The 22,780-nt window shown below is 45.2% G+C and overlaps 1 protein-coding gene across 5 annotated transcripts in view; it reads left to right on the forward strand.

Moving 5' to 3' along the window:
• The window catches only part of LOC138761733 (cholesterol 7-desaturase nvd), a 142,688-nt gene that overhangs the window by 52,326 nt on the left and 67,582 nt on the right, over nt 1–22,780 (forward strand). For 2 of the 5 annotated variants that reach the window (XM_069934405.1, XM_069934415.1), the window contains exons 5-7: nt 1,602–1,721; nt 3,369–3,545; nt 8,502–8,676. In XM_069934405.1, coding sequence (XP_069790506.1) covers nt 1,602–1,721; nt 3,369–3,545; nt 8,502–8,663 — 459 coding nt within the window. In that variant the 3' untranslated portion in view covers nt 8,664–8,676. Of the gene's footprint in view, nt 1–1,601; nt 1,722–3,368; nt 3,546–8,501; nt 10,756–11,369; nt 16,203–22,780 lie in introns of those variants that run through there. The other 3 variants (XM_069934392.1, XM_069934398.1, XM_069934386.1) reach the window with 3 other exon arrangements.

Here is a 22,780-nt window from a genome sequence, read left to right on the forward strand (position 1 = left end):
TACCAACATTCACTGGCAAGTGTAAATACTCACATGCACATATTTACATACACACACACGCACGTAAGTTTACATACTGAATCTGTGCAGGTTTTGGGCCTTCACCTTCATCAATACAAAGTCAATAGGAGGAAAATAAGATGTAGACAGAAGGAAATCAGAATAAGGTTTAAAATAGTTTTTTTTTCCAAGACCAACTAAATTGTGAGCTGAATCAGTTTAAATTGTGTTTTTCAAGGCTCTCCCCATAGCTGCACTGAAGACAGGAGGTTGCTTTGATTGCAAGATGCAAGCATTTACTGATGGAGTCAAAGCTCATTCAGTACTCCTGCTGCTCAAGAAATAATGAAACATAAGCCCCCTAAATCCAATTGGACATAAATTATTGGAAGGTCTTTCATCCATTTGAATGTGGATCACAAATTGGCCAAAAATGTGCTGTGTTATATTTAGTTTTAACAAAATCTGCTACCTTCAAAGGCATGTACACCCTGGAGCAAAACAGGCTGCAGGATGACCTGATGGAAGAACATATGATTGAGAGGCATAGGTAGGTTAGAATCTTTTTTTATCGTAGTAAATGGAACCTTAAGGGGAATTTCTTCATGAAAAGGATGCTGGGAGTGTGAATGAGGCCTCAATTTTGACATTTAAGAACATTTTGGACAGGTATGTGGAAGGGGAATGGAGGACCATGTTCTGGGTGCAGGTAGAGGGGACCAAGCAAATTAATGGTTCAGTACAGAGAAGATAGATAGTTTTCTATGGTTTAAGGGTATCATAAACAAGAGAGCATAGGTTTAAAGTGAGAGGAAGGACTTTTAAAAGGCATTCAATGGTTAAGACATTAACACTGAGACCAGACAACATCTGGAACACACCACCAGAGGAAGTGGTGGAATTGGACACTTGAATAGGCACAGTAGAACACGTACTTGGTGCAAGCATATGGGATTCGTGTAGAGGAGTCAGCAGGGAGGTGATGGGCTGAAGGGCCTGTTTCAGTAATGTAAGTAGAGTGTAGTGGATTACCATCAATGAAGCTGTTAGATGGATAAAGGATGTGGGAAAACCTTTTGCCCCGGTTACATTTCGCAGAAAAGGCCCACAGCCCACAAGTCCATGCTGATTGTCAAGCATCAACTCTCACCGATCCCACACTGATACTATTCAGTTTTGGTGATGTTTCGACCTGTCTTCCCCAGTGAGTGGAGCTCCCACCAGAGAGGGGACATCTGAGGCTCAGAGCAATGTTCACATTGATGAAGCTACTTTTGCCAGCAGATGGGTGAGGGAGGCTGGTGGGAGGATTGTTTTCTCGACTTGGGTAGATGTGCCACTTGAACAACCAGTAGGTTTGGGAGAGGATCTAGAAATGGAATGAAAAAAAGAAATCAGCCTTTGGAGTGATGGGAAGAGGGAGGGGAGGGGCCAATTAAAGGAGGATGGTCCCAAGCAGGAAAGACAATCTCTCACACAGATCAGAAAGGGTTTCTCGTCCTGATGGTGTAACCACATCTCACCCATAGTCATCTGGATTGGCGCAGAGGGCAGGCAGCCAGAGGAAGGGGCTTCATGATGCCATCTCTGCTCTTCCGCAGGTTCAATGGAGTCCAGAGCTTGAGCCCAACAAACACTGCTCGCAGATGTTGTTGCACCATTCTCTCCACATCCTGGGCTGGCACTGCCCACTTCTCGACCTCCATATTATTGCCAGGCAGGTGGGTATGAACCTGACCAGCTTCAAATATATGCCAGTTGAATGGGCACTCACCTAGCACAATCAAGGGCCCCTCAAGTTCTTAAATTTATTTCAGCATAAAACAGCACAGACCAATTAGGCCATGATATTGTGCTGACCTATAACAAACCTTCTCAACAATCTAACCTTTTGCTACCTCACACACATAATCCTCTATTTTTCTTACATTCATGTGCCTGGGTAAGTCTTTTGAATGGCCCTATTGTACCAGCTTCCACTACCACCCCCGGCAATGCATCTCAGGCATCCACCATTCTGTAACCAAACATACCTGATATCTAATTTTCCTCCACTTCACTTAAACAGATGTCCTCTGGTATTTGCTATTGTCACCTCAGGTCAAAGGTGCTGGCTGTCCACCATATCTAAGCCCCTTGTAATCTTATATACCTCTATTAAGTCACCTCTCATCCTTTGTGGCTCCAAAGAGGAAAGCCCTGGCACTGTCAGTCTTGCTTCATATGATGTTCTCCAATGAAGGCCACATCCTGGTAAATTCTCCTCTTCACCCTCTTCTTAGCATCTACATCTTTCCTGTCATGAGACAACCACAACTGAAAGTAATACCTCCAAGTAATTTCCACTCCTCTCTGTAAAAAAAGTCATCTCATGAATATGTTCACAATGAAGGATTCAATGGGGTCAGTAGGGCCAAATTTGGGCTGACTTCAGATACCACTCCTTCTTGTTGAAGATGCGAGTGAAGGAGTTCCCACCCAAATTCTCTCAGTTACTCACCATGGAAAGGGGATCATCAGTCCAGAGTCTATGCCCAGCCTTTGTCCTGCGATCTGTCTAATATATCAGAGTGTGTGACTGGGTCTTGGCTGCTGTGTTGTTATAGGCATCTGACATGGGTGGCTTGGTTTGTTTCTGGTGTTGCTTCACTCACACCTATTGCAGCTCCAGTCTCTCCATTCTGACCTTCTGGACTCAACCAGTGGCAGTGGCAGATCCACAGAAGTTCAGGTTTTGGCTAATCCTGGCTAATTTCTTGAGCAATGGCCCTTCCCTTTCACATAAGATATCTTGGTGCCAATTTTTAAAAGTTAACGTTTGTCCCCACCACATGCCTATGTAAGTTACCACTTTAATTCAATCATTTGGGATGTCTGGGTAACTGGGTCCATCTTGGGCAACTGAAGGAATGCGGCATTATTATATTTTTATTAAATTTAGATATACACTATGGTAACAGGCCCTTCCGGCCCATGAGCCTATGCCACTCAAATACCCCAATTAACCTACAACACCCCATGTTTTGAAGGATGGTAGGAAAATGGAACATCCAGAGGAAACGTATGCAAAAGTGGGGAGAATATACAAACTTCTTGCAGACAGTCACAGATTTGATCCCAGGTCACTGGCGCTGTAACATCATTGTCCTAACCTCTCCACTAACCATACCTTGAGTCAGCTGGCATATTAGGCCCAGCACTCTGGGGAATGTTGATGGGCTAACAGCTCATTTCTTTTCCTGCAATTGGGATTAACACCTTTGAGAACACGGCCAATGACTTTTCTTTGTTCAGTCCTTGCTCCCTCCCCCAGTGCACTCGATCTCTGCCCTATAGCTATCCTTCACTCTCTGTGGTCTTGTTTGAAGGTGGGGCCTGGTCTGGTCTACCTGCTGTTCAACCACTCATTCCTTGGCCAAGGGGTGATCCTGCATTGCGTGACGCCTGTAGAACCCCTGCTACAGCGGGTCAGCCATTGCATCTATTACCAGGGCAACATTCCTGCTATCATCCCCAAGTTCATGATCATGGGCGAGTCCATCCAGGTGAGTGTCTCCACACTCTTACCGGGCAGTTTATATGGGAGGGGGTGGTTGTGGTGGGAGGATGGGGAAGAAAATGGTGGGGGGTAGGATAAATGAGGACAAGCACCAGCACTTACTGAGTTGAACATTGGGAGTTCAAGCAATCCCAGTAATTCAAACTGACATCCCCAGTGCAGCAGTAGGCCAGAGGCAGCATCTTCCAGATGAGATTTTTTTTTTAAAGTCTGACAGGTGGACTGAGAGATCTGGCTGTTCCACTGGTTGTCAGGCTGGTCTTCTGTCCCATTTGGACTCGAAGATCATTATCACCATAGGTTGTTCACTCATAATATCGGATACTATTTATTGTCATGTAATTAAAAGCTGGATGGGTCACGTCTCCAGAATGGAGGACCATCGCCTTCCCAAGATCGTATTATATGGCGAGCTCTCCACTGGCCACCGTGACAGAGGTGCACCAAAGAAAAGGTACAAGGACTGCCTAAAGAAATCTCTTGGTGCCTGCCACATTGACCACCGCCAGTGGGCTGATAACGCCTCAAACCGTGCATCTTGGCGCCTCACAGTTTGGCGGGCAGCAGCCTCCTTTGAAGAAGACCGCAGAGCCCACCTCACTGACAAAAGGCAAAGGAGGAAAAACCCAACACCCAACCCCAACCAACCAATTTTCCCTTGCAACCGCTGCAATCGTGTCTGCCTGTCCCGCATCGGACTGGTCAGCCACAAACGAGCCTGCAGCTGACGTGGACTTTTTACCCCCTCCATAAATCTTCGTCCGCGAAGCCAAGCCAAAGAAAAAAAAAAATTAAATAGAAATGTAATATTACATAAAACTGCCTTTAGTCTGCCATAAGGCAGACAAAGATTTGCCATTAGTATTGCTTAGCACCCTTTGCAGTCAGAGAAAGAGAAGCAAAAGAGAGTCCCCCACAGTCATGGAGTGTCCACTGATTCACCTCCAGTGCTCCCACAGCCTCTGAAGACAGACTTAGTTCAGTTCAACCTGAGCCCAGATCCAAACCTTTGACACAATGAAGAAGCCTTTGGGAGCACTCCCTGGCCTCAGCATCCTCTCAAAAACCTGCCCCAAAATCCAGCTCCCTTGAGCCAGCATCCAGCAGCCCACAAACTGGCATGAGTCCCTCGACCACAACTCGCCAACAGCTCACCACCTTTGCGTGTTGTTTAGCCGCCGAGCCCTTCATTGGTCCGCCACCTTGGTCACCCTCCTTAGAATTGTCTCATCTGCTTCTCTTGGAGGGGGGGTGGTGTTCTCCTTATTTACTGTTGTCATGCACTATTTGCTACTTCATATCAGGAGGTTCACATGGCTAGTGCCCCTCCTTGGTTTTTAACTATTCTGGAACATGACAAGGTGGTGAAAAAGGTGGTCACCATTCCCTCCTGACCTATGTGGCTGGGCTAAAGTGATGGCAGTAAAATTGTTGGTTGCACTCCTTACGATAAAGCATTCCATTCTCATTTATACAAGACGTTAATGAGGCACCATTTAGAGTATTATGTTCAGTTTTGTTCACTATGTTATACAAAATATGTCGTCAAGCTAGAAAGTGTGTAGAGAAATTTTACAAGGATGTTGCCAGAACTCGAGTGCCTGAGTGCCAGAGGAGGTGGTTTTATAAAAAATTGGACAGATCCATGAATAGGAGGGGTTTAGATGGATATGGGCCAAACACAGTCAGGGGACCAATGTGGGTGGGATATTTTGGTCAACGTGACTTTTGATCCAGGGCTGCCCAGGTGTGGACAGTGCCTTTCTCTGCTTCAGCCTGGTCACATTGGATGTTCCCACTGTGAGGACAGTGTGAGTGCTGTAAAGATTTCTGTCGAAGGTGCTGGTCTTCCAGTTTGATGCCTCAGTTCTTGAGGGCATAATGCAACCAGCAATGGAATTTCTTTCTTGTGCTAGACATAACTGGGTGTACTTTTGAATGAACAGATTGTGAACTCAGTTGCTGTTGGATGCAGTGAAGGACTAGCTGGAATAGGTTCATAGAGATCAGATGGTTTTCACCACTTTGCCATCCCATGACAAAACAACAGAGACTCTGTGGTCCACCATGCATGTAGCTGGCTGTGAACACCACAGCAGGTGTATAAACGTGGTAGTCCAGTAACAACCTTTGTGTACACCCATCTTGTCCCTCACACTTTAATTTTTGTTAGAATTTTAATCTTACAACATGGTAGAAGGACCTTCTGGTTCATGAACCCATGAAACCCAATTAACCTACCAACCCTGTACATTTTTAAGAGGGTGAGAGGAAATCAGAGCACCTGGAGAAACCCCACATGGTTACCAGGAGACTATAGAACTCCTTACAGACAGCACTAGATTCAAATCTGGGTCATTGGGTCTGCCATAGCATTAGGCTAGTCATCCAACTCTTGTGTTAACTCTCCTCTCACTAGTATGTAACCTCAACCACAGTGACAATCCAGGACAGGCCTGGACTAATTTAGGGACAATCCATCGCAGCTCACCTTGGTATTTGAAACATTCCTTTTTGTCAGAATCACTGACTACACCCAGCAGAACCATGCCCAATTCCTGCCTGAAGGGTTTCTGCTTATGAGCATTGGCTAAGATCTCCTGAACCAACCATAGCACACCTAATTCCCTCAGTGATCTTTGTTTGATACCCAACATATACAGTTATGAGAATCAAAGAGCTTGGAAATTTGCCCATGCTGACAGAGTGCCCTATCCACACTAATCCCACCTGCCTACATTTGGCCCATATCCCTCAAAATTATTCTATCCATGTATCCGTCCATATGTTTCCTAAACATTGCATCATAGATATCATTGTAGATATTTGAGACAAGCTCCCTAACATCTCAATCCGGGCTTGAACAACTTTAATACTTTACTCTGGTCTCCCCCAACCTACTTCATAAGTAGAGCATTGGCTGATTAGCAGGAAATAGAGAGTAGGAATAAAGGGATCCTACTCTGCTTGGCTACCTGTTACCATTGGTGTTCCACAGGGGTTGATGTTGGGGCTGCTTCTTTTAAACATCATATATAAATTATATGCATTATGGAATAGAAGGCTTTGTGATTAAATTTGTAGATGATACCAAAAAAGTTAATAGGGCAGGTGGTGCTGAGGATCGAAAAGGTAGCAGAGAGACTTGGATAAATTAGGAGAATAGGCAAAGAGAAGGGCAGATGAAATAGAAAGTCTACGGTCATGCACTTTGATAGAAGAAATACAGTCAGACTATTATTTAGATGCAGAGAAAATTCAAAATTTGGAGGTGGAAAGGGTTCATCTCCAGGTGAGTCAGTGGTGAAGAAGACAAATGCAATGTTGGTGTTCATTTCCCGAGGAATACCATACAAGAGCAGGGATGTATTACTGAGTCTCTATAAAGCACTGGTGAGACCTCACTGGGAATATGTGTACAGTTTTAGGTGCCTTATTTGAGAAGAGATGTTCTGGCCTTGGAAAGAATTCAGAGTCTATCCATCATTGTCTTACACTCATCCCTCTCCCTTTCCTTTCCACTCGCCTGCCCAATAGATCGGAGTTCAGCCTCAGCATCAAGCCCCTCTAGACTGTCCAAACCATTATTCTACCTAGTCCCATTGACTTGCATTCATTCCATACCCCTCCTATCCACATACCTGTCCAAATTTTATTTAAATGTTAAAATTGAGCCAGCATTCACTAGTTCAGTGGGCAGCTCATTCCATTCACCCACCACACTGTCTGAGTGGAGAAATGTCTCCATATTTCAGTTCTCAGTGGGTTGCCCTTTGTTCTGAAACTGGATAACTCCTCAGCTGGGGAAGCGTTTCCCTTCAACCAATCTGTCAAGCTCTTTAAATGCCCTAGCTCTGGAGTGCTGTTGAAAAGCTTGGGCTAGATGAGAGGAAATTTGTCTCACCTTGGTGGGGAGTACATGTCTTCTAGCAACCATATATGTGCAGCTCCTTGCTGGAAATCTCCCAAACACTGCAATCTTCTACAGGTCAATGAAATAAAAATCCTTCCTGTCCTGGGATAACTCCCACAAGCAGGTCCCTGCAGCTTACCACTCTCCTGCTCTAGCTGTCCCCTTCACAATTCCACTGTCCTCGCACTGGACTCTGGCCCCACCCTGTACCTGTCCCAAACACCAGGGAGCAAGGAACGGGTCCTGCCCAAAACATCCCAGCCTTATCTTATGGTTCTTACATACAAAACAGCCAAGATACTACTTCATATTTCATCTGGGCACTCTCCAACTAGGTGTCATTGATATCAACCTCCAATTTTCATTAAACCCCTTTCCAGATCTCTTTCTTTCCCTACCCCACTGTCTCCTTTCCTCCAGCCTCCACCCCATAACTTCCTTCTCCTCTTGGGAGAGCTACCCTTAACCCTCTGCCCTCTTCCCCTATCACTTCTCAGCTTTGTTCTCTTTTACTCTCCCACCTGTATCCACCCAAGACTTATTACCCATCAGCCTGTGCTCCTCCTCTTGCCCTTCCTCCTCTCCTCTCCTCTCCTCCTTCCCCCCCCTCCACATTTTTATTACGTATCTACCTGCTTTTCCTGATTCCCGATGAAGGGCTCAGGCCCAAACCGTTAGTTACCCTTTACCCCCTGCAGTTGCTGCATGACCTGCTGAGTTTCTTCATCATGTTTGTGTAATGCACCGCAATCAGAGTGACTGCACACTTTCCCATTTAACTAAGGTTTTATAAAGGAGTGTTTTGAAATGAAATTTGACACCAACACATGTCAGGGAGTTATAGGGCTAGTGATCATAAGCTGATGGAGGGAGGAGGATTTGGGGATGGACATAAGGAGTCTGATGTTAGGACATCCAACAGGGATAAGCATAGGGCAGCCCTGGCAGTGAGTGAATGATTGGGTGCATTCAAACAGTTGGGGTTGTGGTGTTATGGAAGAATGAGGTTTCCATGCTTTTCCCTTTCAGCTTGAACGGGACATCATGATCTGGAACAACAAGAAGTATGTCTTGAAGCCGCTGCTGGTGAAGGAGGACTCAGCCATTGTCCGTCACCGACGATGGTATGCCCAGTTCTACACACAGAATAGCCCCCGCTTCTCATGCCAGCAGGATGGCCTGGACTGGTGACGCAGGTCTGTGGGTGAGCATCTGTCCAGGGGAGCATTGGCAGCCTGGGAGCAGTGGCCTCATCTCCTCAGACTCAATGGTCCAGGCAATCTTAGAACACCACGCAAACACCGCCATTGGCCATCCTTGTTCTTTCTTACCAGAGGTTTTCTTGCATTTTTAGTGATCTGTATTAAGGGGCTTGAGCCACCTTTTGCAGCACAGAGTGATTCTGCTGGGGCAAGGGCAGGGGATGAAGGAGACTGAGGTTGCAGCACCTGGTGGGAGGAGGAAGATGCCAGCAACAGACACACCCTCCCATCCCCTCCCCATCCCACCAGATGGGCAGGGGCCGGGGAGGTGTCACTGCGAAGTAGAGTCTGAGTTTCTGGAGGTGTCCCTGCCGAAGAGCAACAAGGAGAGTGGGAACAGATAGGCTGAACCTTCTCCCAGGACAGCCTCAGTGTGTATATCTCTATGTGTCTATGACTGTGCATGTGTGTCTGCACAAGTGTCTATGGATGCCCATGTGAGTGCATGTGCATTTGCATGCATCTGTGTGAGAGAGAACAGTTTCTATACCTTCACAGGGTGTACAGTCAAGCAGAGTGGTGGGGTAGTGTGTGTATACATGTTTGCATATGTGTATGTTTTCATGGTTGTGTGTGTCTCTGTATGTTTGTCCATCTGTGTATGTGTGTGCATTTTTATGTGGGGTGGTGGTGTGCATAGAGGTTTTGATCTGTTACGGCAGCTGTTTCTGAGCAGATGCTGGCAAAGTGCCATGGATTCTGGTCTGCAGCGAGCTGTGCCCCTTGGTTCTGTCCAGGCCAATGCTCAGCTTGTGGCACAGGCCCACACTGAACACCGCAGAGCCTGGGATGAGAGTGTTGTCTTGCCTCCAGCCATCTCTCTGAAGGAACCTGGATTTTTAAAAAATTTTCTATCAAATTTGTTTTTGTTATTAGATTAAGCTACCTCTCTGAAGGAACCTGGATTTTTAAAAATTCTTCTATCAAATTTGTTTTTGTTATTAGATTAAGCCACCTCTCTGAGGGAAACCGAACTTTTTTTAATTATTGTATCAAATTTGTTTTTAGTATTGAATTAATATAATCTTTAATATTATATGACTTGTGTATCACTCAGAGCAGCTAACCTATCCCCTTCTCGGGTCAGTGAGGTTGGATGCCTGCAGTAAGCAGTGAGTCCTGTGGAGACCAGTCACAGGACAGGAGAGGACAAGGTCATAGCCTGGCTCTGCCCTGAGCTCATGTCACTCCCACCCCTGGAAGGAGAAGATGCTTCAGTGGATGCAGAGCTTGTTGAGGATCCCTTGACCTTGGGTCTAGACAGTCCTGGTCCTGAGGAAGATATATACATGAAGTTGAACAAATGGGGTGATTTGTGTTGCATGCATTTAAAGGTGGTACTTCTTAGCTCCAGAGAGTAAGGTTCAATCCTGACCTCTGGTGGTTTTGTGTGGGGTATGAGCTGTCTGTGTGACTGGGTTCTCCAGTTTCCTCCCACATCTCTTCTATCCTTCAATGCCCCTCTACAACTCAGGATCTCTATCTCTGTGATTTAGAACAGCCATTCTCAATTCTCTCGGACTTTGCTTAAAGTTTATGGGGCCTCTCCCCCGTGAAGTCAAGTTTTGATTCTTTCGTACTTCTTTTCTACAAACTAAATTTAAAAAAAAACATTTAAAATATTTAAGTTACGAGAGGTGTAAAGAAAATGAGGCTTTTACGCAAATGTGCTGTGGTGCCTAGGGGTCCGTAGGGATGGCTGATCTAGAGTGTTAGTTCTCCAAGGAGAGCCCATATCGAAGCTCTATGGGAGAAATTGATTCGAGTGTCAACTCAGATCATGACCAGACAGTGCAGTTAATCCTGCAGTACACTCACAGCAATGCCACTGACTCCACCAGTGGATGTGGAGGATGCTTAGTTTCCATGGTTAAGTTCAGTGTGTTGGAGTGGCCCCTGCTTCCTATTCACTGCCGAGTCTCTAGAGCAGGGGTGTCAAACTCAAATTCACGGAGGGCCAAAATTAAAAACTTGGACTAAGTCGAGGGCCGAACTAAATATTTATTGAAAATTTTCAACAACATCTGCATGTTTTCTCTTCTTTCAACATATGTAATGTTAAACTTTAGGATATAACTTTAGGAGGATAATGTTACAGGTCAGGAGTAGGTAGCTCAAGTTCACCCTTTGCTTGACCTGAGGGAAACCTATTTGGTCCCTGTGGAGATGTAGTCAGCATTCACAGGCTGTGTCCATTTTGGCCTGCATCAGGACTCAGCATTTCCTGCTCACTCCTCAGGATCTAGGCCTCTATCACCCTCGACCCACCATCCCTCTACCTGACCAGTCCTTTACCCAACCTCTACTCACCCCTCACTCCACTCGCTCTGCCTCTACCCACCCCATTCTATACACGCCCCTCTACTGCCTCTCCCCTCAACCTGTTCCTCCCTCTACCCATCTCTCACCCTCTAATCACCCCTCCCCTACTCACCCTGCCCCTCCCCTTTTACCTCTTCCCTATCCACCCCTCCTTCTCATCCCTCCCTCTAACTGCCCCTCGCACCACCATAACTTCCCCTGCCCATTACTCCTCACCTACACCCTCTGCCCACCCCTGCTTACCCATCCACTCAGCCCAGCGCGCTGCCGATCAGCCTTTGCGGACAGCCACCATCTCTCTCTTCACATGCAGGGCCGAACCAGCCGTCCCTGGGGTCCGCACGGGTGCAAGCGCTGAAGGCCGTGGCGACCGGGAGAAGCGCGCTCGCGCTGTGGAAGGGCCGTCTGGTGCCAGTCGCGCAGGGCTCGCGCTGCCCGGGGGCCGTGCGCAGCCTGCCATGCCCGTCGCGCCGACAGGAAATCACAGGCGCTCGCCCATCCGCCGCACTGCTCGACAGGTGGGAGAAGTGACTGGCTGTGCGGGGAGCCTTCCTGCCGGCTGATGACATCGACAGACTTCTCATGTTACAATGGGGAAGGATGTGCAATGAATGGGGAGGATGGTGGGGGTGACATGACCAAAAAACAGCATCGGCTCTCGCTGCAGGGCGGGCCACCTCTAATACATTTTTGAAATGATCTTGCGGGCCAAATATAATTATATCGCGGGCCAAATTTGGCCCGTGGGCCAGAGTTTGACATGTGTGCTCTAGAAGGTGTGTGTGAAATCTTAAGAATCTTACTTTTGATTCTTGAAAGAGGATATTTTGTAAATGAGTTGTGCTGAAGACTGAATTGTGTTATTAAATCTGTGGGGCTGGAAGGAGGTTTCTCTGGTCCCACATTGCCTCCTGCTGTTCACCTGAAAAGGTCTCTGCTGCCTAACCATCGAAAATCCCATCAGAGTGCAGGCAACTGGTCTGACAAAGTACTCACTAAACAGGACCCATTCAACCTGGCTGGCCTATTTGAAATGATCAGCAATGTCATGAATTACCACATGTACTCTGGGTTCTGCCAGAAATATACAACTCCAGTCATTACAGCTCTAGTGAACAAGGAAAAGCTGTAGGGACTCAGTGGGTAATACGGAGGTGGTTCATCGCATCCCCTGAGCATCACTGCAGGGGTTCCTCAGGGCCATGTCCTAGGCCCAACCATTCCAGATGCTTCATTAATAAGGTAAGAAGTAGGGATGTTTGCACAGTGTTTAATATTATTCACAACTCCTCAGTGAATGAAGCAGCATTTACATTAATCAGCCCATGCCTTTACATTAGAAAAGCTGTGACAGTATTCAGATAATGACCACCTCTAACTAGAGAAAACCAATCACATCTCCACAACATTCTGTGGACTTACCACCATCAAAACATCCACTTATCAATAAGTTGAGGACATCGTGCCCTGGGTCATTGGCTGGATGTTTTACACCGAGGACCAGAAAACTCTTATTTCATCAGTTTGAACTTGTCCACTTAGATGACGACAAACTTGACTTGTGAAACATAGGAGCAGCACAACGACTGGTGTTTCATTGTTGACCAATATGTCCTACCCACACTAGTCCCACTCACACTATACCAATCTGCCTGTATTTGGTCCATAAATTTCCTGGGTTATTTTTGCAGCCTTTTTAAACAATGAAACAATATGAGCTGTCCTTCTGCACCTTATTCCTTATCTGTGGGTAAGGACATTTAGTCCCCCTCAAGGTCCAAGAAAATTCATTTTAAGGCCCAGGGGATTTATCCACCTTTATGCATTTTAAGACAGCAAGCACCTCCTCCTAATGTATAAAGTTAATGTCATGAGGTAATGTTGCAATTACATAGGACCTTAGTTAGACCAGACCTGGAATACTGTGTTCAGTTCTGGTCACCTCACTACAGGAAGGATGTGGATGCTATAACAAGGATGCAGAGGAGATTTACAAGGATGCTGCCTGGATGCTGAGGGAACTTGGTCTTTTCTCCTTGGAGTGACCTGATGAAAGTGTACAAGATGATGAGAAGCATTGATCATGTGGAGGCTTTTTCCAAGGGCTGAAATGGGTAACACAAGGGGGCATAGTTTTAAGGTACTTGGGAGTAAATACAGGGGGATACGTGTAATGGGTGAATGGAATGACCTGCCAGTAACTGAGATAGAGCCAGGTACAATAGGAACTTTTAAGAGACTATTAGATTGGTACACAGAATTGAAAAAAATGGAGGGCCTTGCAGTTATTATGTTGGCACAGAACTGTAGGCTGAAGGGCCTGTATTGTGCTGTAGATTTCTATGTTCTAAATTCTATTAATGGTAAAGTTAGGGTAAGCATTGACATATAGAGGTATCTGAGGGTCCGGGACCATAGCTTCCTGAAAGTGCCCACACAAGTAGATACGATGGTAAGGAAGGCGTATGGCATTCTTGCATTCATTGGTAAGAGCAATGAGGAAGGAATTAATGTTGTAGCCATATAAAATTGGCTGCACTTAGAGCATTGTGTACAATTATGGATTTTGTTGGTTCCAATTCAATCACAGTAGTTTGGATTTTCCATTGTAGATGCAGGGGGGATTTGGGCAAATGTTGCATTTGTTTTCTGGGGAGAAGTTGCAGATCAACTTTCCATGCAAAATTATTTGTTTAACCAATACTTCAATCGTTCAGATCAACCAGTGTTCTGGAATATAGAACCAAAGAACACTACAACAAAGAAAACAGGCCCATTGACCTACACTCATTCCATAACCCTCCATAGCTCTCCCATCTATGTACCTATCCAATTTATATTTAAAACTTAAGAGTGAGCCTGCATTTACCACATCAGATGGCAGCTCATTCCACACTCTCACCAGTCTGTGAATGAAGAAGTTTCCCTTAATGTTCTCCCTAAACCTTTCCCCTTTCACCCAAAAGCCATGTCTCGTATTTATCTATCCAAATCTAAGTGGAAAGAGCCTACATGCATTTACTTTGTCTATACCCTTCATAATTTGGTAAACCTTTATCAAATCATCCCTAATTTTTCTACACTCCAAAGAATAAATTCCTAACCTGTTTAATCTTTCCATTTTTATCTTCTCTGCACTCTTTCAATCTTACTGATATCCTTCCTGTTGTTTGGCAACCAGAACTACACAGAATACTCCAAATTTGGCCTCTCATATCTTACACACCCTCACCATAACATAAACTCCTATACTCAATTCTTTGATTTACGAAGGCCAAGATGCCAAAAGCTTTCTTTACAAACCCATCTACCAGTGATGCCACTTTCAAGGAATTATGTATCTGTATTCCCAGATCACTGTTTCTCCACACTCCTCAGTGCCCTACCATTTATTGTGTATATCCTACCTTGGTTTGTCCTTCCAAAATGCAACACCTCACACTTGTCTGCATTAAATTCCATCTACTATTTTTTGGCCCATTTTCCAGATGGTCTAGATCCCTCTAGAAGCTTTGAAAGCCTTCCTCGCTGTCCACAATGCCTCCAAGCTTGATGTCATCAGCAAACTTGCTTATTAAAATTACCACATCATCAGATAATTGATACAGACAACAAACAACGATGGTCCCAGCACAGATCCCTGAGGCGCACCACTAATCACAGGTCTCCAGTCTGAGAAGAGTCCACTACCACTCTGTCTTCTCCCATTCGGCCAATTTCCAATCCAATTTGGAACCTATCGATGGATACCCAGTGTCTGAGCCTTCTGAACTAACCTCCCATGTGGGACTTTGTCGAAGGCCTTACTAATGTCCATGCAGACAACATCCACAGCCTTTCACCTACTTTCTTGGTAATCTCCTCTTAAAAACTCTAAGATTTGTTAACATGACCTACCTGTGACAGATTGTTATATTTTGTATTGTATATAGACATGTTTTAAAGTAGATAAATTGTGTAGGGTTTTTAGTTAAGTCACACACAGATACAAACACTTCAAAACTGATCTCATTTAAAATGCAAGAGGTTTTCTCAAGCCAGACAGTCCAGGCTCCAAGTGCCTTTGCAAAAACTTTGAAGGATGCCTACAAGGACTTCACAAATAGGTGTTAATTGGACATGCTGTGGAGTAATGGATTATTGTATTGGAAAGCAACAGATGAAGAAACTCAAAAGATTGGGTTCTATGCCACAGTCTGAGTGCAGTTTGCTGTTCTGGGGGGGGGGGTGAGAGAGAGAGAGAGAGAGAGAGAGAGAGAGAGAGAGAGAGAGAGAGAGAAGAGAGAGAAATTCAATTCTACAGTTCAGCAGCAGTAGCTGGGACTGGAACACGACAAGCTTGTGGAATAACCCCATTTTGAAGATGGATTGTGAGTTCTTAGTTCAGCCTGTTCAAAGGCATTGAGGTCCCTACAAGAGGAGATGGCTGGCTGTATAATGTTTCTCTTGAAATAAGGGAAACAGAAAAGGAACTCTGTGGTGATCTGAAAGAAAGATTATCTGGAAAAACCTGATGGGGCAAATTTCTTAAGCAAGACACTCAAGTGGCTGATCGGAAGGAATCAGTTTGTGTCTAACGAGCAACTTATCTCTCTGAAAACTGACAAGGACCTTCCTCAGCAGTGACCATTTACCTTTCAAGCACCAAAGCCTGGTGAAGATTCTGTGCACAGTATAAGAATTGCCTGATACCAGTGAACTTAGAGGAGTGAGAAGTGAGATTGGACTGTGAACCAAATAACTTTTTTTGAACTTTATATAAATTACATATACGAGCGCTTAGAATTAGAAGGGGGTTAAGTTAGGGCAAGTTGTTAATAGTAATAAGTTAGTTTGATCCTGTTTTTATGTTTAAATATAATTAGAAGTAACTTGTTCAACTAACCATTTGTCTTCACCAAAGCCTGATGAAATTCATAAATGTTAAATTCTGTGCATAGTATAAAAATTGCCTGATACCAGTAAATTTGGAGGAGTGAGAAGTGAGATTGGACTGTGAATCAAATAACTTTTTAAAAAACTTATACACACATGTTACATACATATGTGCTTAGAATTAGAAGGGGGTTAAGTTAATAGTAATATATTAAAGTTTGAACCTGTTTTTATGTTTAAAGAAAATGAAAAGCAACCTTTGTTTAAGTAATCATTTGTCTTGGTGAATTTCTATTGCTGTTGGGTTTTAGGGTCCTCTGGGCTCATAACCTACCACACATAAAGCCATGCTGACTATCCTTAATCAGCCCTTGGCTGTCCAAATGCTTGTAATCCGATGTCTCAGAACACCATCTTATAATTTACCTACGACTGACATCGGGTTCACCAGCCTGTAATTTCCTGGTTTACTTTTGGAGCTACCCACCAGTCCTACTAACCTGTGGCTAAGAATGTTTTAAATATTTTTGCCAGGGCACCTGCAATTTCTGTACTAATCTCCCTCAAGGTCCAAGGAAGATATGTCAGGCTCAGGGAATTTATCTATCTTTATTTGCTGTAAGGAAGCAAACACCTCCTCCTTAATCTCTCTATGTTCCATGACACTACTGCTGGTTTCCCTTCCTTCCTTGTACACTTGGCTCCTTTCCTGAATAAATACTGATACAAAAAATATTCAAGATCTCCCCATCTTGTGACCCTCTATAAATAGATGACAACTCTGATCTTCTTGGGGACTAATTTTGCCCCTTACTATTCTTTTACTCTTAACACAAACCCTATGGGTTTACCTTCACATTAACTGCCAAATTTTTCCTTCCTGATTTACTGCTGAAGTATTTTCTTACATTTTCTATACTCTTCTAGGACCTCATTTTCTCCTTGATGCCTTTATCTGCTATACACCTCTCTCATCATCTTAACCAGATCGCCAATATCCCTTGAAGACCCTCTGCTTGTTAACTTTACCTTTAATCCTGACAGTAACATGCAAACTCTGCACTCTCAAAATGTAATAGGAGATTTTTGAAGGCCCAACATTCTAAACTGTCCTCCAGACCATGACTCCTGCTCTGGGCCTTCTTCCACTCCACAGCACCCCCAGTGGTGGTTTAACATCTAAGTCCAGAATTTTTTTTAAATTTTCTGCACATGCTCAGTCCGTCTCCCACTCTCTCAGCAGTCCACCTTCACCTCTCTCAGGCAAACTCACTTTTTAACATAAAACCACACCACACGTTGGCCAATACACAGCACAGAACTCTAACAATATACTGATTTACAAATTTTCCTGAACACATTTGACCAACTTCAAGCCATCCAGCCCTTTTACAGTATGGGAGTCCCAGTCAATATGTGGAAAGTTTAAAATCTCTTACAGTCACAACTTTCTGCTTCTTACATTGGTCTGCTATCTCTCTACAGATTTAGTCCTTCAATTCTCTCTGACTATTGGGCAATCTATAATACAACCCTATCAGTGTGGTTACACCCTACCTGTTCCTCAGCTCCACCTATATGGTCTCTATAGATGAACACTCTGGGTTACCCTGTTTAAACACAGCTGTGATATTTTCCCTGACTAGCAATGGCATTCTTCCCCCTTTTATCCCTCCCCCTCTACCATGCAGAATTGGCTCCAGAACAGGTGTTAGAGGAGGGTATTAGGGTAACCAGGTGGGGCATAGTCCAACAGTCATAAACTCATTCAGCAGGAGGGGGACTAGTTGCTCAGGTGGGGCACAGTCAGACAGTTGTAGAGATGTTTAGCCAGGGAGGATAGGGTGCTGGTAATGGCCTACCTGCTGAACAAACATAACCTCTTCCATTCCTCTGACATAACAGCTGAAAACACTGCTTTTATTGCATGGAGTGTCACTAGCATGTGTTAAGCTGGATGCTAGTGATGCTCGATGCATGCTAGTGATATGGGAGGGGGCAGGTATGACAGTGACCAATAGCCACAAGCATATGGGGGCACAGCACCTCACAAGGGGGGGGGGAACTATGCAAGTGTATGTGGGCACTTCACAAGGAGTGTATGTCATGAGTGTCTCCCTTGACATGGACCATGCTATCACATCTGAAACAACAGAACCCAGGAATATTGAGCTGCCAGTCCCTCCTGCAACCATCTCACTGACAGCAATAATGTCAGAATCCCACATGCCAATCCATGCCCCAAGCTTGTCTGTCTTTCTGACAATACTCCTTGCATTGAAATAAATATACCTGAGAACATGTACAAACCTTTGATTTCTGTCTATACATGCAGCTCTTGCATCACCTTTATCCTCCTCTACCTCACTATCTGCTTTAATACTCTGGTTCCCATCACCCGCCAATCTAGTTCAAACCCCCTGGATCAGCATTAGCAAACCTACCTGTAAAGATGTTAATCCCCCCTCCTGTTCAAGTGCAAACTGTTCCATCAGAACAGGTCCCACCTTCCCTGAAACAGAGACCAATTGTCCAGAAACATGAAGCCCTCCCTCCTGCTCCATCTCTTTAGCCACATAGTTAGCTGCATTTAGTACCTATTTCTAGCATCACTCGCATGTGGCAACCCTGGAGATCCTGTCCTTCAACTTTCCCCCTAATTCCCTAAACTCTCTTTGGAGGACCTCCTCACCTTTCCTACCCACATCACTGGTCCCTACGTGGATCACGACATCTGGCTGCTCACCCTCCCCCCTGAGGGTATCAAGAACTCAATCCAAGATATCACAGATCCTGGCACCAGAGAGGCAACAGGCCATCCAAGAATCACAATCTCTCTCACAGAACTCTTATCTGTCCCCCTAACTATCAAACAAACCTCCCACCCCCACCCAAATCACTACTGCTCTCCTCTTCCCCCCCACTTCCTTTCTGAGCTGAGGGTCCAATGAAAATTCTCTCTATCACCCTCTCTACCTCTTGAATGATCCAGAGTTCATCCAGCTCCCTAACTCAGTTTGTCACGACTGCAGCTGGAAGCACCTTTTGCAGGTGTAGTCATCAAGGACGATTATGATTTCCCATATCCCATAATTGGAGCAATCCACTGGCTGAGATGACTCCATTATCTACTCCTACTTTAATTAAAGGATTAAATTACACCACCTGGCCTTACCTCACTAGAAGCAAGTTCTTCCTCAGCTCTGCCAAAGCCTCAAAGCTTCACTCCTAATGTGCCACTCTCCACTGGCTGCTTCTCTTCAGCTACCCCTCTTTTTATTTATCCCTGCCAATTATCTCAAGTACTCACTCCCTCAAATCAACACTCTATTTAACCCTTCATTTGTTCCTCCTTGCTCTTTTTTAAACAGTTCACTTACCTAGGCTGGTTCCCACCACTCACTGCTCGACTGAGTCCCTCGCTCCTCCTCTGTCTGCGTCAGCTCTTCGCATTAAAATTCTCCTTCATGAATTCAAGGGAGTAACTTAACAATTTTAATGGGTTTTCACATGAAATTAAATATTTGTTAAGCGGGTATGGCCCACCACAGCACTTAACACCATTTTAAACAGCTGAAAATGACTTTAGTTTCATTCATGTACAGTAGTTGATAATATTGAAACCTTTTTTAAATACATGTATCTTTTCTTACTGTTTGCAAGAAGCTTTAGTTGTTTCCTTTTATGAAAAGAAATATTGAATATAGGAGCCACCTTGAAGGGCCATAAGGGATGTAATTTATGGCACCTCCTTGTGGCCATACCTCTGGTCAGTTTTGTGCATAACACAGAAACACAGGGCCACATTTGTTAAAAATCAGTGCAGAGGATTGAGACAATGTAATTTGGAACACCCCCACCTTCTCTGCTGGTTTCAGCAGGAAAACATGCTGAAAAAACCAGCAAAACCTGACAGAAAAAAGACAGATCATTCCCATCCAGGGAGCATGAGCCTGGAATGCCTTGGCTTCCCTTGTGATGTGTGGCCATCTACATCTGGGCACTCTTGCCCGAAATCTCTGTTGTTTATCACATTGTTTGATCTTTTTTATTTATTTGGTGCCTTTACTTCTGGCACCCTATCTATCTTGAACCGAGGATCCCAGTCTATCTGGGACAAATCTGGCTCTAACTCACTAAGCATCTCTCGTCCTGTCTCAGCAGCAAGTATGTGGTTTTCCTACAGGAAACCAGGTAAGCAGGCTGGACTTCCTGCCACTCGAACATTGAGTTCTGTCTTAGCAGAATCCTCAGATATATTCCAGTGGATGGTTTCCATTGCCAGTGACCTTGGAAGCATGACTGGACCTTAGAGCAGTGGGTTCTGTAGAAACCAGACACAGACAGGCAGCATTTCATGTAAGGTTAAATCATGCTTCAGAGACCACATTAACCACTTGTCTTAACAGCTCTTTATGAAGCTGTTGGTGCTGAAGGCTTCCTGATCATTTAGGAGGTTTGGACCTGAAGCTCAAGTTGCCAATGGTTTAAACAGGTCTGTGAAATTGCAGAAGCTATGGGAGCACTGGAGGTGAATCCAGGCACACTCAGTATCTCTGAAGGGATTCTCTTTTGCATATCTTTCTCTTATCGTTAGGGGCACCGAGCAATGCTCATGGCGACTCTTTGCTTGCCTTACAGCAGACAAAAGTTGAAGTATGTCATGAACATAATTTTTAATGTACTATTACATGACAATAAATTGAAGTTTGAACCTTCAATATACAGGGGAAATGCAGGATCCAAAAAAAAGCAGGAAACTCCTTCAATTTCCCATTGGTTCATCAGCCATGGTGTGCATGGGACAGAGCTACTGCTCTCCTTTCCCAAGATGATTCATGCTGTTGTCCAGCAAAAGATGAGGCTGGGCAAGGAGGAAAATGTTAGTACAAAGAGCAGGGCACAGGTGAGGAAGGGTCCTTCCATCAATTGACTGTGGGAGAAGACTGGAGGACCAGTGCCAGTGTGACCCAAGTGGAACAGGGCAGAGGGAGAGGTCAGGGCCTGGACTCTTCCTGGTGCTTGGCTGACCATTGGTTATGTGTGATCCCATTGCTGGGGGGAGAACATCAGGAATCAGGGAAGAAAGTCTCAGGACACTGAGCCAAACCATTCTTCACTCTGATTCCACCTCAGGGCACTGGTTGCTTTGAAATCTAATGGACTTCTGCAGAGGTTTGCCGGTGTCAAGGTCAGTGCCAGCAGAAGGGGATGTGTACCCCCAGAGCCTCATCACTCTGGTCCAGCTGCCTTTCAGGTGGATTGGGTACCTGGTAGGCTGGCCCAGCCTGCCTGGGCATTAGCAGTTCTCCCATTTCACCTCCTCTCCTCTCGCTCTGTCCTCCCACAGGGATGTCCAATTTGATCTCTCACTAGATTCACACAACCCAGGCCCTTCATCCCACAGATTCTCTGCTGACCATCATCTGTATGCACTAATGTGATCCCATTTTATTCTTCCCACTTTCCCATCAACTCTCCCTCCTTGGTTCAACCCCTCCCCATACAGGAGGGGCAATTTAAAGTAGTCAATTAATTGATTAACCTGCCCATCTTCGCGATGTGGGAGGAACCCCAGATAGTCAAAAGGAGAATGTGCAAACTTCACATAGATAACACTGAGTGCAGGTTGTATCCCAGGTCTTTGGTGTTGAGAGGCAGTGGTGCTCAACCTGTGGCACTGTGTTGTGCATCACCATCCACAGAGAAGATCTGGGCCGGAGCCAAACCACCTCTGTCACACGAAGCTGCCTCACATCCTTCTCTTCACCCTCATGTACTTTGAAAAACCCCAAGAAAGAATTTTTTTTTTTTTCTGTATAAGCTGCAGCAGGAAAGCTGAGCTCAATCCCAGCCATGAATCTGCTTTACCAGGCTTCCTGTACCCCGTGCTCCCGGCAGGACGGGCAGTCAGGCCTCTGGATATGCCCATCCAGTGCCTCTGTTTCCCTCACTGGTTCCTACACCCTACCCAGATGTTCAACACCCAATCCAGATGTTACACATTGCGTAGATGTCTCACAACCCTCCCCAATGTCCCACGCCCAACCCCGATGTCCCACACCCCACTCTGAAGTCCCACACTCAGATGTCCCACATCCTGATTTCCCCCACCCTGGTGGTCCAAATGCTCCACACACTGCCCAAGTGTTTCACATAAACTGGCCCAGAAAATGTGACCTAGGTCTCATGGCATCATTCCAGATGTGCAAGTTGGAAGTCTGCATGTCATTACCAAGTCCATCCCAATCTTCTGTACAGTGGGTACATCACTATTAAAAGCCATGAAGTACCCGGGTCACAGGCAGCTTCCCTCCCTCTGCCCACCTGCCCCTCCTCTACCCCATCCTTTCCTCCCTCTGCCCCACCCTCCCACTGTCCAACCCTTCACTCTCTCCTCTTCATGTTTCTTCTCTCCCTTCATCTCTTTTCCCTCCCCTTGCTTCTCCTCTCCTCCTACCTCATCTGATCTCCTCCCCTCCCCTCCATCTACATACTGTAACTACTTGAACATCACAGAGGCAGGAACCTCTCCTTCAGGAATGAGTTGCTGAGTTTATTTAAATACTCAGAATGTGTCTGTAAACTGCTGGGATTTCATTTGCATTAGTACTTATTAAATGGGAGTGTCTATATTTGCATTGGATCCTTGCTGAAAAATAACAAAAGATGCAGTAGCAACATGAACTGGCACTGGGTAGCATCCCTACATGCAGTTACACCTTATCAGGCATTGGTTCGATAAAAGGTAGGAAGAGTTCATTGACTTCAGCTCTGTATCGATGTCGCACGCTCTCCTCCTGTTCCTTTATGATCTCATATGCAGCTGAGCACAGAGCAAAGTTATGT

The sequence above is a fragment of the Narcine bancroftii genome, chromosome 1, assembly GCF_036971445.1.
Source record: "Narcine bancroftii isolate sNarBan1 chromosome 1, sNarBan1.hap1, whole genome shotgun sequence".
Lineage (NCBI taxonomy): Eukaryota > Metazoa > Chordata > Chondrichthyes > Torpediniformes > Narcinidae > Narcine > Narcine bancroftii.